Below are 22,164 nucleotides of genomic sequence, written 5' to 3'. Positions count from 1 at the left end.
AACTCCTTGTGGGGCTCCCAGGGCTTGTGGAGCCCGCCCAAGTCTGCAAACTGGTTCCCCAGTCAAAGCCCCGTGTTTTCAGGAGTGGGTCAATAAACAGGCCAAAGAGCTGCTAGATGCCATAACACAAGGCATTCGTTTGGCACGCAGGGGCTGGCCTGCATTTTGCTAGCTATGCCTGAGCTCACCAGCACCAACGTGCTTGCTCTTTCTCCACTGTGCTGGGAGAGAACACTGGCCTGGTTCAGAATGAATGCATCCCAGAAATCAGGCAAATCAGCCCCCAGATGAGTAGATAACAAAGCAAAAAACTGCAGCACAGGCCAGTTGGAGCTCTAGGTGGCCATGCGTGGGAAATAGATTCCCTTGCTCAAGGAGCACCACCCTCAGGAGACCACATTATTCAGGCGCAGAAGGTCCTCTCGGCAGGCCTGAGTCCCAGAGTCCTTGCTCGGGCTTGCTGAGATAGACATGCTAAATGGATAGTATGGAGAGTTCCCAAAAGGACAAGCAGGAAAATGGAACACAGAAGCCACCAATATAATCTTTGTTTAATTGCTCCCCATGAGGATTTTGGGATCTCAGTCCCTGTTGAATACTCCCCACAGTCTTGGATTTTGTCAGTTGATAGAGGCTGGGTGGATCCTCTGGGCCAGACCATGGAGAGATGAGAATCCCAGATACACAGAGTCAACCTCCCTGCTTCACAGGTCTAATACAAATCCCCCAGACTGCACCAGAAGATAAGAACAAAAGATACTTTCAAAACTCTTGTCTGCTGGAACTCTGCATGAGAGCAGAACCTTTCTGATACAGTGAAGGGATGGGGAAAGGGAGGAAGGATGGGCTATTGGACAGTGCATTTGGTTTGATTTCTGTGGGACCATGGGTCAATCACATAACCTACCATGTGTCTCTGGGTCCCCAGCTATAGACTGTGGATAGCACTTCCCTACTTCCTGAAGGGAATGTTAAGATAAATCCATTAAAAGAACAGGAGTACTTGTGGCACCTTAGAGACTAAGTTAATTGTATCTAATTTGCATATTAATTCAAGTTCAGCAGTCACCATACTCACCAGCAACCACACACCATACAACATAAACACTAACCCAGGAACCTATCCTTGCAACAAAGCCCAATGCCAGCTCTGTCCACATATCTATTCAAGTGACACCATCATAGGACTTAATCACATTCACATCAGCCACGCCATCAGGGGCTCGTTCACCTGCACATCTACCAATGTGATATATGCCATCATGTGCCAGCAATGCCCCTCTGCCATGTATATTGGCCAAACCGGACAGTCCCTATGCAAAAGAATAAATGGACACAAATCTGACATCAGAATCATAACATTCAAAAACCAGTGGGAGAACACTTCAGCCTCTCTAACCACTCAGTGACAGACTTGAAGGTGGCAATTTTGCAACAAAAAACTTCAAAAACAGACTCCAAAGAGAGACTGCTGAACTGGAATTAATATGCAAATTAGATACAATTAACTTAGGTTTACACAGAGAATGGGAATGGTTGGGTCATTACACTAACTGAGTCTCTTTCCCTATGTTAAGTTCTCCTCACAGCTTCTATGGGTCATCTCAATTATCACTTCAAAAGTTTTTTTTTCTCCTGCTGATGATAGCTCATCTCAATTGATTAGACTCTTCCTGTTGGTATGCATACTTCCACCTTTTCATGTTCTCTGTATGTATAAATATCTCCTGTCTGTGTGTTCCATTCTATGCATCCGAAGAAGTGAGCTGTAGCCCACGAAAGCTTATGCTGAAATAAATTTGTTAGTCTCTAAGGTGCCACAAGTACTCCTGTTCTTTTTGCGGATACAAACTAACATGGCTGCTACTCTGAAACCTGTCATAAATCCATTAGTTGCTCATGTGCTATGGAGGATGGAGCATTGAATTCAGATGCAGGAGATCTGGGCTCTATTCCTGACTTTGCCACTGACTTTCTGGGTACCCACAAGCAAGACACTTCCACTCTCTGTGCCTCAGTTTCCACATCTGTAAAATGTGGCTAACAATAGCAGCCTCTTTTATAAAGTCCTTTGAGATCTACTAATGAAAAGTGCTGTATAAGAGCTAAGTATTACCCTGGAAAGAATGAAGAATGCAACGAAGGCAAGTTGCTTGTTAGTGTCTCTAGCCATCCCTGAGGCATGTGCTCAGCTCTTCGCATTTACGTACAGAGGTGAAGCATGTGACCTGAATGGAGAGTGCATTGACTGATACCATGGCAGGAAGAGCACTGTATAAATGCTTTGGTGGTGGAGATTAAGTCTCTCTCTCTCTTTGCAGAAATATATGACTGGACACTCCAGCTGTTGGCTATCTTCTAATAATTTTCCTTGCATAATATTCTATCTTTCTCTGCTGTTTATCTTCTATTTCTTTAAACTGGACCAGGAGTGGAAATTTCCTGTTAATTTCATACCAGCCCAGATCCTATTACAGTCTGGATTTGTGGTTTTCTGCTTGTGAGAAGTAGCCATTTGTGAGTGTCTCTTTCTACTGGTGCTTTGGATAATGCTGTAGTAAGGATTCACTGTGCTAGTTGTATTGGAGCTATCTGAGTTCATGTTACACCCAGCTGGCAATTTTTGTAAATTTGGTTGTAACTCTTTCCTCTAGAAACTACTCTGTCCACTGATAAATACATACCCATATGCATACATAGCCATACTGCCTGCAACCATAAGGGGATGTCGCCGTTCTGTTTTCAGTGTACTGTGCTTTTCAAAGTAGAAGAATCTTTCAGTAGTAGTTCAATCTTAAATCCATATGTCATAAAGATGTAACTTTCTTTAAAAAGCTAATGAAGTGGTTTGCTTGTAATAACACTTGATGACGTATGGATCTGAGATCAGCTGAGCGGAGATTTATACAGTATTATTTCTCATAAGTAAAGGAAGGTTTGTTTACAGTGTATCAAACCGCCTGTAATGGCATCGTGTGTTCAAAGGGCAACAAAAATAATGGGTTTTAGAGCAGTGGGTCTCAAACTTTTTTACTGGCGACCCCTTTCACATAGCAGGCCTCTGAGTGTGACCCCCCCCAATAAATTAAACACACTTTTTAATATGTTTAACACCATTATAAATGCTGGAGGCAAGCGGGGTTTGGGGTGGAGGTTGATAGCTTGATAGCTTGCAACCCCCCATATAATAATCTCGTGACCCCCTGAGTGGTCCCGACCCCCAGTTTGAGAACCCCTGTTTTAGAGTGTGTATCTCCTCTTGCACACAAACTGAGGGCCTGGAGATGGTATCTGGTTAGGTGGGCACAAATGCTAGCATTTAGATCTTAAACTACTGCATTGGAATTAGAGGTGCACGTGCTAGCATTTGTACCTTCTGCTAATGATAGGAGATAAGTTCTAGGTATCATTAACTACAGATGCAAAACTGAACCTATAATATTATGATCCAGGTTGAGAGGTTTCTAAAAATCAGGTGCAATACATGCGTTCCATTAGCCTCTGTGTATAACACATGATACACCTGGAGTGTCACTTAGGCCTGGAATGTGGGAAAAGACGATTATGTAATCTTTGTCAGAAACCATGTCCAGAAAACTGTTTATCCAAACAATGTGACTTCTTGCCGAGGCAGTGCATTGAGGGGGTCCTTCCACAGAGCAAGTGAAAATAGCTTTGGAAACAGACCCGCCATACTGCTATTTGCTGCAACTTCTTTCCCCTCCTGTGCAGACCTGCTATTCAGAACTGCGCCTTATGGACAGGAACACTATAGAAATACATAGGCAAGATGCCTTTGCAGACTGCTGGTCTGCACCCTTAAGATTTCTGCCTCGGAAGCAGAACAAGTGTTAACCTGGTTGGATGATTTCACGTACTGACTCCAATCTAGCATGTTAGGGGAGCCACCTAAGCTAGCCAATGGGAGCTGCCAGCGAGAGGAGTGCATACTAAATCCCGCCCCTGTCTCAGAGATAGGTACCTAAGTCTAGGCTGCAGGGAGGCATCCATTCCTCCTAGAGGTCCACGGTTGGGAAGCCCTTTGGAGTTAAGCACCCAAGGCATATTATGTGAGGAGGAGCATCTCTCTCATAACTTTTAGCCTAGTGGGTCAGTCACCCACATGGGATGTGGGAGACCTCCCCAGTTCATGTCCCCCCTCTGCCTGATGGGGAGAAGGGATTTGAACAGGCATCTCACAGCTGAGTGCCCTAACCACTAGGTGATGGTATATTCTGACATGGGGCTGCCTCGGTCTCTCCGTTCCCCTGTGGATAAATAATTCAAACTTTATTGGAGCCAGGAGACTGAATCCTGGGTCTCCCACATCCTGTGTGTGTACTCTAACCAGCAAGCTACAGTGTCATTCTCTGGCCCCCTGCGCTCTGTGAGACACCAAGGCCTCCTGAGGTTTAGAAATTCTTTGTGGAGCTCCAATCCACCTGCTTTCCTCTCTGTTTTCAGAAGCATCAGTGGGAGGGTTTCCCAGGAAAAGTACAATCGTCATGGCCAGGACTAAGACTTGGATCCTGGCCTTGGTTGGGTGGCTCCTCTCTGGGACGTGGAGCGTAGTGGGTAAGTACCATTACCTTGCTTCCACCACCCCCCATCTGTGGTTACTGACATATTGGAATGCCCCATGTTTTCTCACTTCTGTTTGGGCTTCTTTGATTAGAAAGAATCTACCGCCCAAGGCCACATCTCTTGGGGGAGGAGGAGAGGTGCTGAGATAAGGGTGTGCCCTGGCATGTGACTGTGGGGTGGATGCCCTGGCTCCGTTGTGTGCTGTGAATAGTACTGCGTGGGCGTGCCTGCACAGTGACTTTCACTGGCATGCTGGTGTGTTCCATGCAGCGAGTGGGACATGTTGGTCTAGTCCCTGGGCTTTGATTGGTCAGTGATATTGTTTTGCTGTTCAGTTCACTCTTAGCCCTGGGGATTGGCTCGGAGGCAGTCTGGCCCCTCATGCTGAGAGGTAAAAGTCCTGTGACACAGAAATCCAGCGTTCCTTGTATAGCAGGGGGAGTTGTCTTGCCCCACTGGGAAGCATGTTCTCCTTGCTGGCAGCGTGAGGTGCTGCCTCAGCGGCCCTTCGGCAGGCTGGGCTACCAGCACACCAATCCAGGGCCCCTCTCAATGTTTTGTTTAAAATCTCAGGAGATTTCAGTTTGCTCCAGCTGTGACTGTACAAACCAAATCTGCATCTTGTTCCCTGGGTTCAGTCCCCATCTCCCCTATAACAGCTGCCATCCCTGCTTCATGCCATCCCTGGGTCTGGTGTCTTCACAGGTGCTCAAGAGAACGTTCACTGGGAAGTACAGCGCTACGATGGCTGGTACAACAACCTCCTGTACCACAACCATGGCTCTGCAGGTGAGTGCAGGAGTACGGGAGGCCAGCGCTGGCGACAAGGCAGAGCCAGTGGCTTTGACATCTTTGGTCAGAGTAGATGACCTGGCTTGTCCTGCCTCTGGGCAGCAGGGCCGGCTTTAGGCCTATTCCACTGAGCACCGCCCAGTGAGTACAAGCCCCACGTGTTGTTGGGTTTTTTTGTCATCCCTGCTGGGTCCCTGTCAAAACTGTTCGAATTGGGCCCCGCACTTCCTAAAGCCGGCCCTGCTGGGCAGAACTGTTGATTTGAAACTGGGGCCTGATGGAGCCAGGAGGCTAAAGCTCAGTCCAGACCTGCCTGAGCTGAAGATGGTGGCTTGGGGCAGCCAGAGGAAGTGGCAGAGGGGGTTGCCTACCATTGGTTGCTCCTGGGTATTGCTCAAGGCTCTTGTTGGATCCCCAGGTCCTTTGAGGTGATTGTAATACAGCAGCGTATGGCTTCTGCCACCTGCACTTGGTTGAGAGGTTGCAACCTTCACATTCAGATGCAGGCCCTGCTACTGTCATCCATACCTTGATCACCTCCAGGGCAGGCAGTCTCCACTCCACTGGTCAGGGCCAAAGCCCCCTGAGTCTTTCCAATGATTTCAGTGGACTTTAATCAGGTCCTCAACAGAGCGGCACCTTCAAGGAGGATTTTCAAAAGCATCTAAGGGAGTTAGGTACCCGGCTTCCACTGACTTTCAGTAGGTGATAGGCACCAAACTCCTTTAGGCCCCCAGCTTCCACTGACTTTCAATAGGTGTTGGCACCAAACTCTCTTGTGCATGTGGCTTCTTTTAACTTTCAAAGGGTGATGGCACCAAACTCCCTTAGGTGCTTTTAAAACCTCCCTCCTGCAATCCCTCCAGAAACTCAAGATGGCGTAGCTTGCAGAACGTTGTTTATTTTGGCCTCATCTCCGCTGGCGAGGGCTTGCTGCTAGCATTGATCAGAAGAGCTGCACCAACGAACGAGTGCTTTTGCCAGGATAGTTTATATCATTTCCCCAAATGAAATAACCTCTCCCAGAAAAAGGGCTTTTATGCAGGACACCTGCATCTGCAGGTGGGCTTTGGCTTTTGTCAGTTATGGGAGTTTTCATGCTTCTGGCTGATGTGGATCTGCTGGAATTAAATGTTTGTTCTCCTCTGACGTATCTGGTGTTGCCTAGTATCGAGGATGCCAGGTTGGATGGTCTGTGCTGCTGGTTGTTGACCCTCGTGAAAACATCCCTTGTGCCCCGATGGAATGAGGAGATGCTGTGTGGATCTGGTTGTGCGGAGAAGGAATGTGTCTAGTTGGATGTTTAGCACACTGCAGCCCTGACGGTCCTTTATAAAGACACTAGGTTTTCTGGAAGACAGGTTCCCAAACACTCCATCTACCTCATTCTCTCCCCCTAGCCCAGATTTCCCAACCCCCCTTTCCCCATATGCTGCTAACAACCTTGGGATCCCATCTGTCCTGGGGATACTGGACACAGTGACATGCTGATGTTGTACCACCAGGTTCCAAGCTGCTGCGTCTCCTGCCAGCTAACTATGCCGATGGCGTGTACGAGCCCCTGCAGGAGCCACACGTACCCAACGCTCGCAGGCTCAGCAACGTGGCTGCGCGGGGGCCCTCCGGGCTGGCCTCCCGCAGGAACAGAACCGTGCTGGGTGTCTTCTTTGGTAAGAGGTGTCTGGCAGAGCACTGGGTACAGCCCTTGGGCTATTTCTTTACTCCCATCTTTGTGACCCATCTTACTCTTTCTCCTAAACCCTTGGTTAGACAGATTCAAATCTATAACTTCCAAACCAAGACATCTGACCTTGTGGAGCCCTGGAGGTTAGGAACAGCCTGCAGGGGCATGTCCCTCATCCATCTCAGAGGACATTCCTGTCGGTGGGGTCATGATCCGGGCTCATCTCGCACCGGGGCCTGTGGCCATGCTCTGTGCACTGGTGACTTCCTCCATTTGTCTGAGTCATGTTTGGAGAATGTAAACCCCTGGGTATGTTCACCTAGGTTGAGCAACCAGGCAGCAGGTTTCCCAGAAGCCAAAGGCCCATCTCAGTGGAGGAGAAAAAGCAAGAGGAAGTGGGGTTCAGTTATTATTTCCTTTAGTCTCATTGATTTAAGAGGCAAAGCAAACACAAGCTCATCTGGGGCAGTCCCTCTAGCCTGGGGCAGTCCCTTTAGCCTGGGGCAATCAGCAGTGTCCCTGCTGTCTGCAAGAGGCATGAATCAATGTCCATTCCTGTCACATGCAGAACTTCACCCATTCATTAGCCATGTTGCTGAGCATTTGTGATCGTCTGGGGAGTGGATCCCAGCAGGAGCCTGTCCCAGGAGAGCTCTGTGCTGGCTGCTAGCAGAGACTTTGGCCAGGATTCTGTGCTATGTTCATTTTTATCTCAGAGATTTCAATGGTAAAGGGGACCATCCTGACCCTCTCCTCTGATCACAGGTCAGAGAACCCAGCCAGAGAGTCCTGCATCCAGCCCATCTCTCCAGCTGAGCTAGAGGCTCTCGAAGTGGGCAAGCGAGTTGTTATCCTAGCGAGACACAATCCCCAGGCTGAGGGCAGTTATGCAGTACACAGGAGTGGGAGAACCCTGGAAGGTTTAGGGGACTGGGTTGGATATGTCCTCAAAATTCCCCCACTTCCCCCGGGGCCTTTGCTCTGTTTTGGGCTAGAGATAGTGATGGTCAGTGCTTACACAAGCTTCAGAAATTCCCCTCCCAGGCACCGCGCAGTTGGCAGCATTAAAACGGCCTGTGAGATTTCCAGCCCTGCCTGCTGCTAGGCAGACTGGACTAGCCGACAAGTGGGTTGTGGTTCACAGGGTTGTGGCACCTCTGCTTCCAGCTCCAACCAACACCAGACAGCTCAGAGGCTCCCGACAAAGAAGGGTGTGAACCTCTGGCTCAGCACCTGCCTGTAGGACAGACGCTTCCTCAGTTCTTGCTTGCTGTGCATCACTCGGGTTATGGCAGGCAGTCACCAGGCTTGGAGAATAGATCCCCCAGTCCCTCAAGGCAGTTCCAGGAATGAGGACATGTGAGGGAGCAGGTCAGGCTGCATTTCCAGGAACAAGGACAAGTGAGGGAGCAGGTCAGGCTGATGAAAGGCAGCACCTACTGGGGATCTCTGAACAGCCACTGGACCAATCAGATTTAATCCCTGCTGACTATGGGACTCTGCATAAGCCATGTATTCATCCGCCCAGCCCCACAAATGGGTAAAGCCCAGCACACCTCACAGTACTCTACCCCATAGCCCCTCCCACCCAGGGATCTCAAAGCTCTGTAAAGATAGGCAAGTATCATCACTCCCGTTTGCAGATGGGGAACGAAGGGACAGAGATGTCAAGTGACTTCTCCAAGGTCAGCCAGCAAGCCAGTGGCAAAGTCAGAGAGAGAATGTGGCTCATTGCCAACATGGTCATCTGGGTGCAGCCCCCCCCCTTCGCATTTCACCTGACCCGCTCTGACTGAGCTGGAACAGCAGTCGTTACACAGGGCCATGGAGAATTTGCCCGAATCTCGTTGAATGCTGTAATTCTTGGGGTGCAATTGACAACCCGCTCCCACCCAGCTGTCCCAGTCAGTGTCTCTGCTTGGGTCTCTCATAGGTTTCCATGTGCTCTCGGAGATCATGGCGGTGGAGAATCCCGGTTGCCCTGCTCAATTCATAAACATCCGCATCCCTGCGGGAGACCCCGTGTTTGACCCTGACAATGCTGGAGACGTGGTCCTACCCTTTCAGCGCAGCAAGTGGGCTGTGGAGACAGGGCAGAGCCCCAACAACCCCCGAGAACAGGTGAAGGGGCAGCATTTCCTTTTTTGTTTCCTTTTGGGTTGTACTTATTTCTTCCACTGGTTGTTTACAGGAGTATTTCGTAACTGGCTGGGCTGAGGCAGGACATGTGTCAACAGGTCTCTGGCACAGCGACATAAAGGTGCCTTATGAAATTGAGTACAAGAAAGCAATCTAGAGCAGAGAGCAGCGGCACCGTTCTCTCACACACCAATCACTGGCCCCACCTATTAATGACATTAATGCCCACAGTGACCTGAAAACAGCACAGTTCCCACTGATCACCAGGCCAGGTTGCAAGAGAGGAAACATTGCAATGAAATGGACTAGACAGAAAATGGGCAAAGCTAGCTGAAAAATGAAAATGCATTGCACATGTCATTTCATGTCACTGGTTTTCCAAATGGGTTGATTTAATATTTTTAAAACCCATCCACAGATTTTTTAAACTGTTTTTGAAAATCAAAATTTCCTGTAATGAAGTTTTTCAGTTTTGAGATTGAAATTTTTTTCAGAACTGAAAAATGTTTTTGTGCTGAAAAAAGTCCCACTGTGTACCTAATTTGGCCAGTCAGGATGGTCCATCCAGAAAACAAAAAGTCTGAAACTGACACCTGATGAACACAATCGGACACAGCTCAAAAATAGAAAATCACAATGGAGCCTGATTAGCAGGTTACATTTTTAACTCAGTGTTTCCTAGAAAAATTTCAAATCTTGAAACATTTTAAAGACACAAAAATGTTTGCAAGGAAATGTATATTTTCAAAAGAGGCCATTTTTCAATGGAAATGTTTGCCACGTGAAACGCATGGCCCAGCTGTAGCAGAAAGAGACTTCACAAAGCAGCAGCAGGAGACATGGCTCTAGGGATGGATGAGCAGCAGCCAAACGGAGGGAGTCTGGTTAGAACCACCTTGCTGAGAACAGGTTTGCTGGGGAGGAGTCCAGGACTTCCTCCTGCCCTGCCTTATTTAGCCTGTGATTCGAGAGCTTCTGTTTCAGAATCTAAAGGAAAGCAGGAAATGAAAAATAATTTAAAAGAATGATAACGGAACTTCCTCCAGCCTCTGGGAAGCCCCTTTATCTGGAGGAAGGGTCACGGAGTTGGTAGTTTATCAACATTGGCAGGCCCATCCCTTTCTTGATGATTCTGGTGACTTCTGCTCCAGATTGATAAGAAGGTGGTAAGATTTCTGTTCCTTGTGGAATACGTGCTGTCCATCTCACCGTGTGTGTAGTGGGCCATCAATAGACACAAGCGCACAGAGGACCTTTGTTTTGGCTAAGCCCTGATTCTTCTCCGTCCCCATGTAGAGACCAGGAGGCAGCTGATCATTCTGCTCTGACCCCAGCCCTTGTTTCTCTCCTCAGATAAACATGGTGACAGGCTGGCTTGATGGAAGTGCCATTTATGGCCCTTCCCATTCCTGGAGTGATGCCTTGAGGAGTTTCTCTGGTGGGAAGCTGGCTTCTGAGACTAAAGAGAGCTTCCCAAAGCAGACGGACGGGAGAAACTTCATGTGGAAGGCTCTGGACCCGTCAACAGGAAAGGGGGGCTCTGAAGGGATTTATGGTAAGGAAGCCTCATGTCCCAGTTTCCCACCTTTCAGCTTCCCTGGTGCATTTGAATGGTTATTTCACACCCTACCAGGCTGAAGTCTCCAACCCATCCTGGATCAGAATCAGGCCTAGAGGTGGCCGATTGCACAGGCTACTTGAGAGAAATGCAGAAAAGCAGTTAGAACTGCTGGGCTTCCCCCAGCACTGAGTCATCAGTCTCCCACTCGATTCCTCGAGCAAACCTACCGCTGGATGCATCCGAGCAGAGTGTCACCTCGGCGCAGGGAGTGAGGGGCTGGGTGGGTAGGCCAGATCCCCCTGCATCTAGGGAAGCTGATGCCAAGCACTCGTCCTGGAAAGGGTGGCCCAGTGGAAATTCCCAGACAAAAAGCCGTTTGTTTCCCGGGTGTGGTGTGTGATTTGGAACCAAGGTGCATTCACGCAGTGCCCTGAAGAGAAACATCTCTTAGCACCAGCCAGGCCCCAGCAGCGAAGTGCTGGCCACTCCCTGCAGCCAGGTGCTGCCCCTACAGACCCAGGCTATGCTGGTGGGTCACCTAGACTTTAAGGCCAGAGGGGACCCTCATGATCATCTAGTCTGAGCTGCTGCATGTCGCAGGCCATAGAGCCTCAACCACCCCCTCGTGGCTGTACTAGACCCCTAACCTCTGGCTGAGTGACTCAAGTCCTCAAATCAAGTTTGAAGACTCACCCGTGTAATGTTTCTTCCCCAGCAACACCCTGAGCGAGGGAGGCAGTGATCAAAGAAGGCAGAATCCTGGTCAGATTCAGCACCATAAGGCCTGCCAGGGCTGGCCCTCTCCCTAGCCCTTATGGAGGCATTGCTTCAGGCCCAGGCTGCCCTGCAGCCCACGCAGCCCTGAGACAGTTATCGGGTGGTGTGTTGGGGCAGAACCTCCCTGCCAATGAGGGTGAGAACTCTGCCCAAAGCTGCTGCAGCTCCACCCACTCATTATAGCAAGTACATCGTGTTAATTCCATCCTGACTAGCCGGTTTGGCTCCCTAGAGCGAGGGATCTAGGTCAGGGAGGCCCCTGGGGCAGCCAAGCTCAGGAAGGACGCGCCAGCGAAAGTTCCTGTTGGGATAATGTCGGTCAGGTCACAATAAAGTCAGTTCCCAGCAAGTGGGAAAGTTTTGGAACCACTCTGTGTCGGTGCCCAGCCGGGGAAGGAGGCAGGGACCCAGTCCGAGAGGGAGAGAAATGCCAAATCACGCAAGGGAGCTGACAGGAGCCCCTGTGTAAGTTGAAGATGCAATGTGAATTTGAGATAGCCCTGCGTCAGCTCAGAGCCCTGCATCACTCCCAGCCCAGCCCAAACTATGCTGATAGAAACCCACTCTCCCCTTCTAATCTGAAGTGATCTAGGCTGCAGGTACTAAACTTGGTAATAATCCTGCTATGCTTTTTTTTTGAATTCTTTATTTGGCCATCCTTTGCTCTCTGCCCCTTTACCTGATGCTAGGAAGAGCACAGCATCTCCAGTGCCAAAGCAAGGGGTGTGCTCATGCCATGCCACGCTGCGGCCAAGAGATGTTTTATGACTGACGAAGTGTATTGCTCACCATAAAACTATCAAATACTTGATTGCATCTGACAGCTTTGTTTGCTTTGTCTTTTACTTTTTCCATGAGGAAAGACTAAAAACAGTAGGAGACAGAAATGTAACCTCTTTTCTTGGCCACACTTTGTCAAGGAGTTCCACCGGGTAGCCATTTTCAGTGTTAAAGGACTTCCTTTATCAGGTTTAAATGTGTTGCTTTTTAAATTAATCAACTGTCTCCTTGTTTTTCTCTATTTCTCTGTTGTGTTCCCTCTTACTCCTCTCCCCTCTGATATACAGAGAGAGGACTAGAAAATAGCTACTGGCATCCTATAAGAACAAGGAAGGGCTCTTGTCTTCTCTTCTATCTTTCTTCTGTTCCCCACAGAATGGCCTCTGGTTGGCAGATTTGGACATTGAAAGTCCCCTACCCAGTGCCGGCACACACAGCCCAACCGGAACATCCCCTCTCCAATCTCTTCCCTTCCCATAGCACTAGGGAAGCTGCGTGTGGGAATCTAGCAGAAGGCTTCCTTTCTCTTCCGCGGCAGCAACAGTCAACTCTGTGGTGTATTGAAAACTGTCTTAAAAAACAAGCTACTACTTTAAATTTCAAGGAGTTTCCTGGTTCTGCTCACAGGACAGGGGGTCTGCAGGGATATGTGCAAGCTGGGTCTTTGGTACGCAGTCTGCCAAGAGCTGGCCTAGAGCAAGGGTTGTGCCTTGCTGCCTTAGAGAGCAGCCTGTTCTATCTCTCTCTGGATTTGGTTTGTGCGGTAGTGTTTTGGATTCTAAGAAATACAGTTGTGTTACGTGGCAACCTGCCAGCAAGAGTATTTTATGTTTTCTTCTAACTTCTGTGTGTGTTTGTCCTGCACTTCATGGGCTCCTTGATTGTTGTAGATTTTGGGAATGCCAGAGGAAACGAGAACCTTTTCCTGCAGGCCGAGAGCATCGCCTGGTTCCGCTACCACAATCACTGGGCCTTGAAGCTGGCCCAGAAGAACCCCAGCTGGTCGGACGAGGACGTGTTCCAGCACGCGCGCAAATGGGTTGTTGCTACCTACCAGGTGAGGGAGCTGGGAGCCCCGTGCAGAGGGGCCAGCATGAGGAGCCCCTGGAATGATGACGGCTGGGGCCTCTGCCCAGAGCTCTGTGGGTGTTTGTGCTGATGTCATCTCCTCCTCTCCTCCACAGAATATCGTTCTGTACGAGTGGCTGCCGACATTCCTACAGAAAACCATCCCGTCGTACCCAGGTGAAGGGGGAGGAAGCCCGGGGTGCAAGAGGCGAGCAGGAGGGTGGGATGAGGGGCCTGAGGGGCTGTGGGGAGCACTGAGTGGATGGGGGAGCAAGGGGCCCTGAGGGGGGGCTGTAGGGAGCACAGAGTGGATGGGGGAGTGAGGGGCCCTGAGGGGGGGCTGTGGGGAGCAGTGGGTGGATGGGGAGTGAGGGGCCCTGAGGGGGCTCTTCACTCCTCCGCCAGGAGGTGCAGCCCAGCAGCTTCTCTTCGTTGCAGGTTACAAGCAGCATGTGGATCCCAGCATCTCCACCGAGTTCCTGGCTGCCATGGGGCACTCCCTGGCGACCATGGTGCCCCCTGGAGTCTACAGGAGGTAGGGAGAGCCGTGTGGCAGGTGGGGGTGCCCATCAGATGGGGCAGCAGTGCCAGGTGGGTGAGATGGAGGCAGCAGTTGTGTCAGGCGTGTTGGCGGCTGTGCCACACAGGTCCGACTGCAGCAGGGAGAGCTGCTCTCCGCTCCTGGAGGGTGGCAGATCCACCCCAAACCCTGAAAGATTCAAGGCTCCAAAGCATCACCCACCTTAGTGCTTTCCTGCCAGCTCCTAGAAGCAGGGCTGGCATCGCTGCCGTAGCAAGTGTTCCCTTCAGAGCCTGGGGCCACGCAGGCTCCCTGCCCTGCTGCCTCTCTCTGCCAGCAAAGTGTAGCTCTGGTCATGCCATGGGAAGGCTGGGGCGGCTGGAGCTCCCAACCAACTGTCTACACTCAGGATTGTTTTCTGAGGGCTCAGACTCTAGCAAACTGCAGAAAAGCCCCTCCCAGCCCCATCATTATCTCCGCCCAGAGGGGCTGCAGGCCTCAGCCTTCTCCTCTGTTCCAGAAACAAGAACTGCAATTTCCAGGAAGTGCTCAACCAAGACAACAGCAAGTCGCCGGCCTTCCGACTCTGCAACAACTACTGGTGCAGAAAGGTACAGGAGACCTGGGAAGGGCAGCGTCTCACCTGCGCCCTGGCCAAGGGCAGGGACTACCTGCATCGCAGGCCAAGTCTTGTCTCCGCTGCGCTGCTTGGCACGGCCCCAGAAGCAGGAAGGCAGGATTTAGGGAGCTGCTCCATGCTTCTGCACAGCAGGTTCTGGAAGTTCCAGGAGCCCCGCTCCGAAACTCTGCTGCACTGGCAGCAAAGACCCAGCATGCAGGCTAATCCTCCCCCCAGGCTGGTGGCTGTCTGCCAGTCGAGGGGCTCCTGGAGCTGCTGTTTAAAAGACTTCCCTCTCCTCCCCCTGTTCCTTTATTTACCTTCCTGAGAGCTAGGAATGCTAAGCCCTGGCCCAGCCACTCAAAGGGGACAGGCAGGGAGGAGGAATCCCCAGGGTTCTCAGACTTTATTGGCAGCTCTAATGACACAGGCCAGCTCCTAGCACAGCCACGCAGCATGCCCAGGGCCCCCAGGCTTGCCGAGTTGGCCGTGGTCACAGCGAATGGGCTGGATTCAGGTCTCTGGTTCTGAATGTGCCTGCAATAGGCAATAGTAGAGCACTCAGGGGTTAGGAGGGCAGGGTCTTGGTGCAGTAGCAGTGGGCTGGTTCGGCCTGCCGTGTAGCAGAGTTTACGTTGTCAGGTTGTGAGGAGTGAGCGTTACTGGCCACCCTGGGGATCAGAGCCTTGCTGGTCATCAGGGGCCAAATGGATTGTTTCAGTGGTGGCAAGGCCCTTGCCAACCATATCCCATCACCAGAATGGCCTGGTGGGAATTCCACTGCACAGAGAGTGATGCAGGAAGGAGCCGGCAGGGAGCTGCCGCCAGGGCCACCCCACCCACCTGCCCAGCGCTTCACTAATTCAGTCACTGCCTCGACCTAGCTCACTGTGAACAGCCATGCGGGGCACGGCAGATCTGAGGAGATAAAGCAGGGAGTTACCTCGTGGGCAGCGACCCCCTGAGCATAATGGGGTCTATATCCATCCCATGATGCACCATGCAGCTGGGTGAGAGGCGGGGTCATAGGGGAGAACCAGGCAGGGCTGTAGCAACAAAGAACGTGGCCCCCTCCGAACATATGTCCGGGGCCCCTTACAATGCAGAAACTGGAATGCGGTATTTATTTTATACAATATACAGGGTTCATATTATGTATACATAGGCCTACAGTGTACATGTATTCCGTATTTACGCAAAGCTCTTCTTTCGAGCCTTGTTCTCCGCAAATTGGTTAATCAATGCGTCATAGTCCAGAGACCTGGCAATCTTGTTTTCGATTGAGATAACTGCAAGCGCAGAAAGCCTGTCATCTGTCATGGTTGAGCACAGGATATTCTTGATCAGTTTCATTCTGCTGAAGCTCCTTTCAGCACCAGCGACAGTAACTGGTGTGGTCAGAAGAATTCTGATGCAAATGCAAAGATTCGGATATATCTCCTGAAGGCTGTTCTTGTATATGTACGTTAAAAAATTGTTTGCCGTGACAGGTCCTCTCTCTTTCTCGATGACATAAATAAAACGATTCAATTCCATTATGAGTTAGTTGACATCAATGTCTCCCATTTTTCTTTCAAAATTTTTGCTGTGATTCTCCAGTTCATTTTCTCTGTGACACTGCTTCAGGCTGTTAGCGTTGTACAGAAATCCAAACAACTTATACCACTCCACAAGTTGGTCAAATCGTGACGAAACAGAAGATATGGCCTGATCAGTGAGAACAAGAAAGAACTGCGATTTGAATTTTTCTTCGGCAGAAAGACAACTCGAATCATCAGCACATTCGTAATCAAACATTCTCTTCTTACGTCGCACCCTGGTTTCTGGAAACACCTGCTCAATACCCATATGCTCTGCTATTTCACGTGCATTTGTGACCACAGAGTTATATCCTGTATTTTGATAGTCTTCCAAAAACGTCATTGTAGCACCGACTTCTGCCTGCAGTACGTCAATTGACACATCTGGTGACTGAATTAATTTGCTGGTTTTATTGACGTGAAATAGTATATCGTACCACGTGTACACAGTCAGAACAAAAGGCCACGTAATAGCATGGTCTAAAAGCGCACCGGCTTCTGTTGTTGTATTGCCATCTTTCTTTTCGAGCGCATATTCTCGCAAAGATGACAAAGCATTGCACAATTCTTCAAGGTGATAACGCAATGGCTTCACAGCATCAATTCTCTGACCGACAGACAACTGATGTAGCCAATAGCATTATGATATATCATAATGACTTCATGGTTTTGTCAGTAAAACCAACATGGATTATGCAATAGCGTCAATAAATGTCACTTACCTAGTTATACCTTATATTTTTTTTGACACTTTTAGGGGCACCCTTCCTTGCGGGGCCCCCTCCGGTCGGAGGGTAAAGACAGCGCTCGCTACACCTCTGGAACCAGGGAACAAGGTGCCTTCGGCAGATGCAGTTTCACGTTGAACAGATTTGAAACGAAATGCGTCCGTGTGGTTGAATGCACCAAATGTTCTCATCTGGGTCGAATCAACTGCAGACGAGAGATTTTTTGTTGAGATTTTCCGTAGAAAAAGTTGATACGTTTTGGGTCAATGAAAATTTTCCCACAGAAAATTGCTATTTTGTGGAAACTATTTTCCATTGAAAAACTGTTTCAGCAGAAAAGTCCCAACCAGCTTGACTCCTGATAAGCTCCTTCTTGTTCTCTGATGCTGCTTCTGTTCCTCCATCCCCATCCCTGGGGAGGCAGCTTCCGCAGACAGGAGACTCAGATAGGGCCAAGATAATGAATCTGTCCTATGGGAACCAGATCTGGAGATGGTTACTCACATGTGTATTGCAGCCGCACTGTGACGTGTTGCCCAGGGTCACAGGAAGACCAGGCACCTATGGGAACAGACAAGGCACAGGGTGCTACACCCTCCAAGGCCCCAAGGGACCTTCTGCCTTCCATTGACTGCTGATTTTCACCTGCTGTAACATTTTCACAAATAATGGCAAAAAAAAAATCATGTTTTTAGTACTAATTGTAAAAATGTCCCTGAAATAGAACCCAACAGTTTTGCCGACCAGTGAAAACGGCAGTGCGTGAGCCGGATAACTGGCTTAATGAGAATCAGGAGCCAGCCTTTTCCTGTCCTGGGCATTAACTGAACACTTCTCATTCAAGTCTAAGGCCAGGTCTTCAGCTCGTGTAGATTTGGCATCAGTAGTGACTTCCATCAGCTGAGGATCTAGCTTGATGCCTGCAGGACTGTGAAAGATTAAACAAAGACTGTGAATGGCTAGCCAACTACAAAAGCAGTTTCTCCTCCCTGCTAGAAGAGGGCCTCATCCTCCCTGATTGAACTAACCTCGTTATCTCTAGCCTGTTTCTTGCTTGCATATATATACCTGCCTCTGGAAATTCTAATACATGCATCCGATGAAGTGGATATTCACCCATGAAAGCTCATGCTCCAATACGTCTGTTAGTCTATAAGGTGCCACAGGACTCTTTGCTGCTTTTACAGATCCAGACTAACACGGCTACCCCTCTGATATATTCAGTTAGAGATCGGGCCCATGTTTCTCAGTGAGAGCGATCAACCTTTGGCACAAGCAGGACCGGCGCTAGGGCTTTGAGCGCCCTAGGAGGACGGGAATTTCGCCGCCCCGCGCTCTGGTCCCGCGGCTCCAGTGGAGCTGCCGCAGTGGTGCCTGCGGAGGGTCCAGTGCTCCGCGGCTCCAGTGGAGCTGCCACAGTGGTGCCTGCGGAGGGTCCGGTGCTCCGCGGCTCCAGTGGAGCTGCCGCAGTCGTGCCTGCGGGTGGTTGACTGGAGCCATGCGAGGAGCCGACTGTCCACAGGCATGACTGCGGCAGCTCCACCGGAGCCACGGAATAGCAGACCCTCTGCAGGCACCGCTGCGGCAGCTGCCTGCTGCCCCCTCCAGCAAAATGCCGCCCACCAATTATTCTGGCGCCCTTGGCGATTGCCTAGGCTGCCTGAGTGGTAGCGCCGGCCCTGGGCACAAGCTATCAAGGGAATGGGTGGCGTTTCCATCTCGGGATGCCTTCACATCCAGCCTGGATGCCTTTCTGGGAGACAAGCTTTAGTCAAACACAAGGGAGTGGCTCAATAAAGGGGTAGCTGGGTAAATGTCACTTGCCTGTGCTAGGCAGGAAGTCAGACTAGAAAATCTAATGGTCCCATCTGGCCTTAAACTCTATGAATCAAGGTTCCTTTGGGTGCTGGGTCAGGCAGGTGCGAACATCACGGATCTCTCACAGGTTTGCACCATAATGACAGAGAATCTCCCTTTTATTTAGAACCCCAATGACCGGACGGCGCAGGATGTGGACGACCTGCTGCTGGGGATGAGCTCCCAGATCGCAGAGCTGGAGGACAACGTGGTGGTGGAGGATCTCAGAGGTTGAGATGCTTTCTTGTTGCAGTTGTGCAGTTTGGCTGAACGTCTGTCTCTTTCGGCTGTTCGAGGGAGTCTCGTTGTCCCTGGGGCAATGAGGCACAGGGAGGGAACGTGGCTTGGCAGAGAGTCGGTGACAGAGTCAGGAATGGAACCGAGGAGTCCTGACACTCTCCTGTGCTAACCGCAGCTGTGGTTGTGCCCAGCTGCTCACTTTCCTGTAGCCCTTCCTAGCTAGTGCTGGGCAGGGATCTTTGCTTTAAGATGAGTCCATGAGGGAAGGGGACTTGATGAGGGGAGAGGCCAGCATGAAGCATTGTCCTCTCAGGGCCCCCACTGTCCTGCGAGGGGAAGGGTGAGGGCTGGAGGTTGATTTTGTGTTACCGTGTCTTTAGCTACTCTGTTTGTTCTCCCCAGATTACTGGTATGGGCCCCTGAAGTACTCTCGCACCGACTACGTGGCCAGCTACATCCAGCGGGGGCGAGACCTCGGCCTATCCACCTATGCCAAGGCCAGGGAGCTCTTTGACTTAAAGCCTGACATGAACTGGTCACTTTTCGCCCACGTGGACAAAGAGGTCAGAAGCACCAAGATGTTATTTAACCTCAGCGGCTTGTGTTAGCCTCCGACACCTACTGCTGGGGCCTCATCTGCATGCAAAAGTCGTACGACTCTAACTGTTCTGGTGCAGTCAAGGCACTACGACACCCTAATGTGGACCCAGTTACCCTGGTCTAAAGGGGTTTCTGTTGGGATAGTTATTCCCGAAGGGAAGGGGAGCGAGCCACAGCCCTCACCGACGTAGCTACACTAGCTCAAATGCGGTGTGTAAATCAGGCCTCAGTCTGGCTTTAAAACTGGCTAGAGAGAGATCACCACGTGAGGTGCTGGGTTCCCTGCTGCTGCCCTCAGAGCAGCACTGGGCCTTCAGGCCTGGTGGCTGGTGCAGTTGGCTGCCCTGCCCTGCCCTGCCCTGCCCTGCCGTGCCCTGCCCTGCCCTGGTGGTGAGCTCTGTGCTGAGTTCTGTGCCTGGCGGCTGTCCACCCTCCCACATAGCTATGTGTGCTCTACTCTTCCCTGGAGCCACGGCTGGTCCCAGGTTGAGGATTGGAGCAGCCAGGGGGTTAGAGCAGTCACAGCTGTGAGCCAGGCTGATACAACTGAATCATCTGCCCACATCAGTGCAGTGCTTAGCCCCTTCCCCTCCCACTGACTTGCCATCTCTGGTCAGATCAGGCCCTGAGCCTATGTCTGCACCTTAGTCAGAGGTAGTCTAGCTAGCGCAGCTACAGACAGCAGTGAAGACGGGATGGCTTTGTCCAGGCCAGCAACACATGCTCGTACCCAGGGTCCCTGGTGGACTTGTACAACCTGCACTACAGCCCATGCCACTGTGGTTTCACTGTTGTTTTTAGCCTGCGAGTGAGATTAAAGCTAGTGTGGGTAAGTCTGCCTGAGCTGCTGCCACCACCCCTCTGACGGCAGTGTGGACATAGGCTTTGAGTGGTCAGTAGGAAGGGCAGAGAGTACTGGCCAGGTTCTCCCCAGTCCTCACTCCTACCTAGCTAGAAGTATCATCAGGCCCCGCACCCAGTTGCTGCAACGTCTCTCTGCCAGTGGCGAGATGCATGCTAGGAGATCCTAAATCTGATGGCAAATAATCAGGCCCCAGCTCCAGCAAGGATGGTACAGGAGAGTTGGAGTCTATGTGGTTTGAGGTAAAAGAGGCCACAGAGGACATTGATGAGGAGCTGATGGTGGAGGTGCCAGGCATGGATCACAGACCACTGGGAGTCAAGCACGATGGGAAGCACAGTGATACTCCTGCCAATGACAGAGCAGCTAGGCTTTCCTGTGCTCTCACTGGCAGAGCCCTGGGAGTTTTCTGGAGCAGCGAGCCAGGGCTCTCAGCACCTGCCCCTCCCACACCAGACAAGTCTTGAAATCTCTGGAAGGGGCGAGGAGGGGCAGAGGGGATCTATTGACCTTGGTTGGTCCTTCCTTCCTTCCTTCCTTCCTTCCTTCCGTTTCAGTGGGATGGCTGTGGCACCCGTACAGGGTAATACACACAGCTGGCATTGTCACCATCCCCCACCAGCTGGCTTTGCCATAAGACCCCCAAGGGCTAATGAAACTTCTCAAGGCTTTTTGATACACTCACCCACTAGTGCCTGGGGCACTGGGTGTAATCAGCCCTTCCTGTTCTCCAGGTCCTTGGGAATGTATCTGCCTTATACGACAATGACATCTCCAAGCTGGAACTCCTGCCGGGGGGCATGCTGGAGAGCAACGGAGACCCTGGAGACCTCTTCACCGCCATCATCTTGGACCAGTTTACGCGCCTGCGTGATGGGGACAGGTTTTGGTTCGAAAACACTAAGAACAGGTAAGTGGCTCTTCTGGCAGCATGCGTCATGGGTGGTCTCTGCATTGGCCGTTGTTCCCCCAGAGCACTGCCAGGATGGTGATGTGCAATTTAACATCCTGTAATGCACTGTAACTGGCCTGAGACGGGGGCCTGGAGCCCTACACAGTGGGAACCCGTGGTGAAGCTCCAGAAGCACTTCAGGCCAATGGAGAATGAGCTCAGACTTTCATATGGCTGAAGAAAGCCGTCCCAGCAGCGCCCTGGCAACATATCAACAAGATGATGTGGAGCCTTGGTCTTCAATCCTCTTCCCCAGTTCCTGAGATGATGTGGGGTGGGCGTCAGAGTCTGTGCTATACAATCCTGGCACTTTCCTGGGGCTGATCTGGGGCAGGGTATAGGCTGGGGGCTCTGGGTCAGACACACTCTTGGGACTCTCCAGGTACTGATCTGGGGAGGGCGTGGGTTGGGGGTCACACACACTCCTGGTGTGGGCGGGGTTCTCTGAAGCCTACACTGGATTCCATTTTCTCTTTCTGCAGGTTATTCACAGATGATGAAATTAGAGAGATTAAAAAGACCACATTCCGTGATGTCCTTCTTAGTGTCACCTATGCGGAGCCGACAGATGTCCCAAAGCAGGTGTTTAACTGGAGTGCTAGTGAGTGTTTCCTTTCTGTGCTGCTGGGGCAATGACCCAGGGGAGCCAGGCTGCTATGTCCCTTCACCTTTCCCCATGGTCTGTCTTGGTCTATGCAGCCAGGTTGCACACAGCACCCTGCCCACCAGCTGAGAGGCTCTCCGCTCGGGCATCGTCCAGGTGACTCTCTCTGCATGGCTGTTCTCTAATGCACCCCACTGCACATCTGGACCGCGTGTCC

At 50.9% G+C, this 22,164-nt stretch overlaps 1 protein-coding gene across 1 annotated transcript in view; it reads left to right on the top strand.

Moving 5' to 3' along the window:
- DUOX2 (dual oxidase 2) overlaps positions 1-22,164 on the top strand; it is an 82,452-nt gene that overhangs the window by 41,747 nt on the left and 18,541 nt on the right. Inside the window, exons 7-19 of the mRNA XM_050966784.1 lie at positions 4,465-4,575; positions 5,290-5,373; positions 6,882-7,046; positions 8,994-9,181; positions 10,553-10,754; positions 13,208-13,374; positions 13,502-13,562; positions 13,824-13,920; positions 14,426-14,516; positions 18,817-18,919; positions 19,332-19,492; positions 21,126-21,301; positions 21,826-21,950. Coding sequence (XP_050822741.1) covers positions 4,465-4,575; positions 5,290-5,373; positions 6,882-7,046; positions 8,994-9,181; positions 10,553-10,754; positions 13,208-13,374; positions 13,502-13,562; positions 13,824-13,920; positions 14,426-14,516; positions 18,817-18,919; positions 19,332-19,492; positions 21,126-21,301; positions 21,826-21,950 — 1,731 coding nt within the window. The remainder of the gene's footprint in view (positions 1-4,464; positions 4,576-5,289; positions 5,374-6,881; positions 7,047-8,993; positions 9,182-10,552; positions 10,755-13,207; positions 13,375-13,501; positions 13,563-13,823; positions 13,921-14,425; positions 14,517-18,816; positions 18,920-19,331; positions 19,493-21,125; positions 21,302-21,825; positions 21,951-22,164) is intronic.

This window comes from Gopherus flavomarginatus, chromosome 9, assembly GCF_025201925.1.
Source record: "Gopherus flavomarginatus isolate rGopFla2 chromosome 9, rGopFla2.mat.asm, whole genome shotgun sequence".
In the NCBI taxonomy this organism is placed as follows: Eukaryota; Metazoa; Chordata; order Testudines; family Testudinidae; genus Gopherus; species Gopherus flavomarginatus.
The sequence above is the reverse complement of the archived record's forward strand: the minus strand, read 5'-3'. Positions and strand labels throughout refer to the sequence as shown.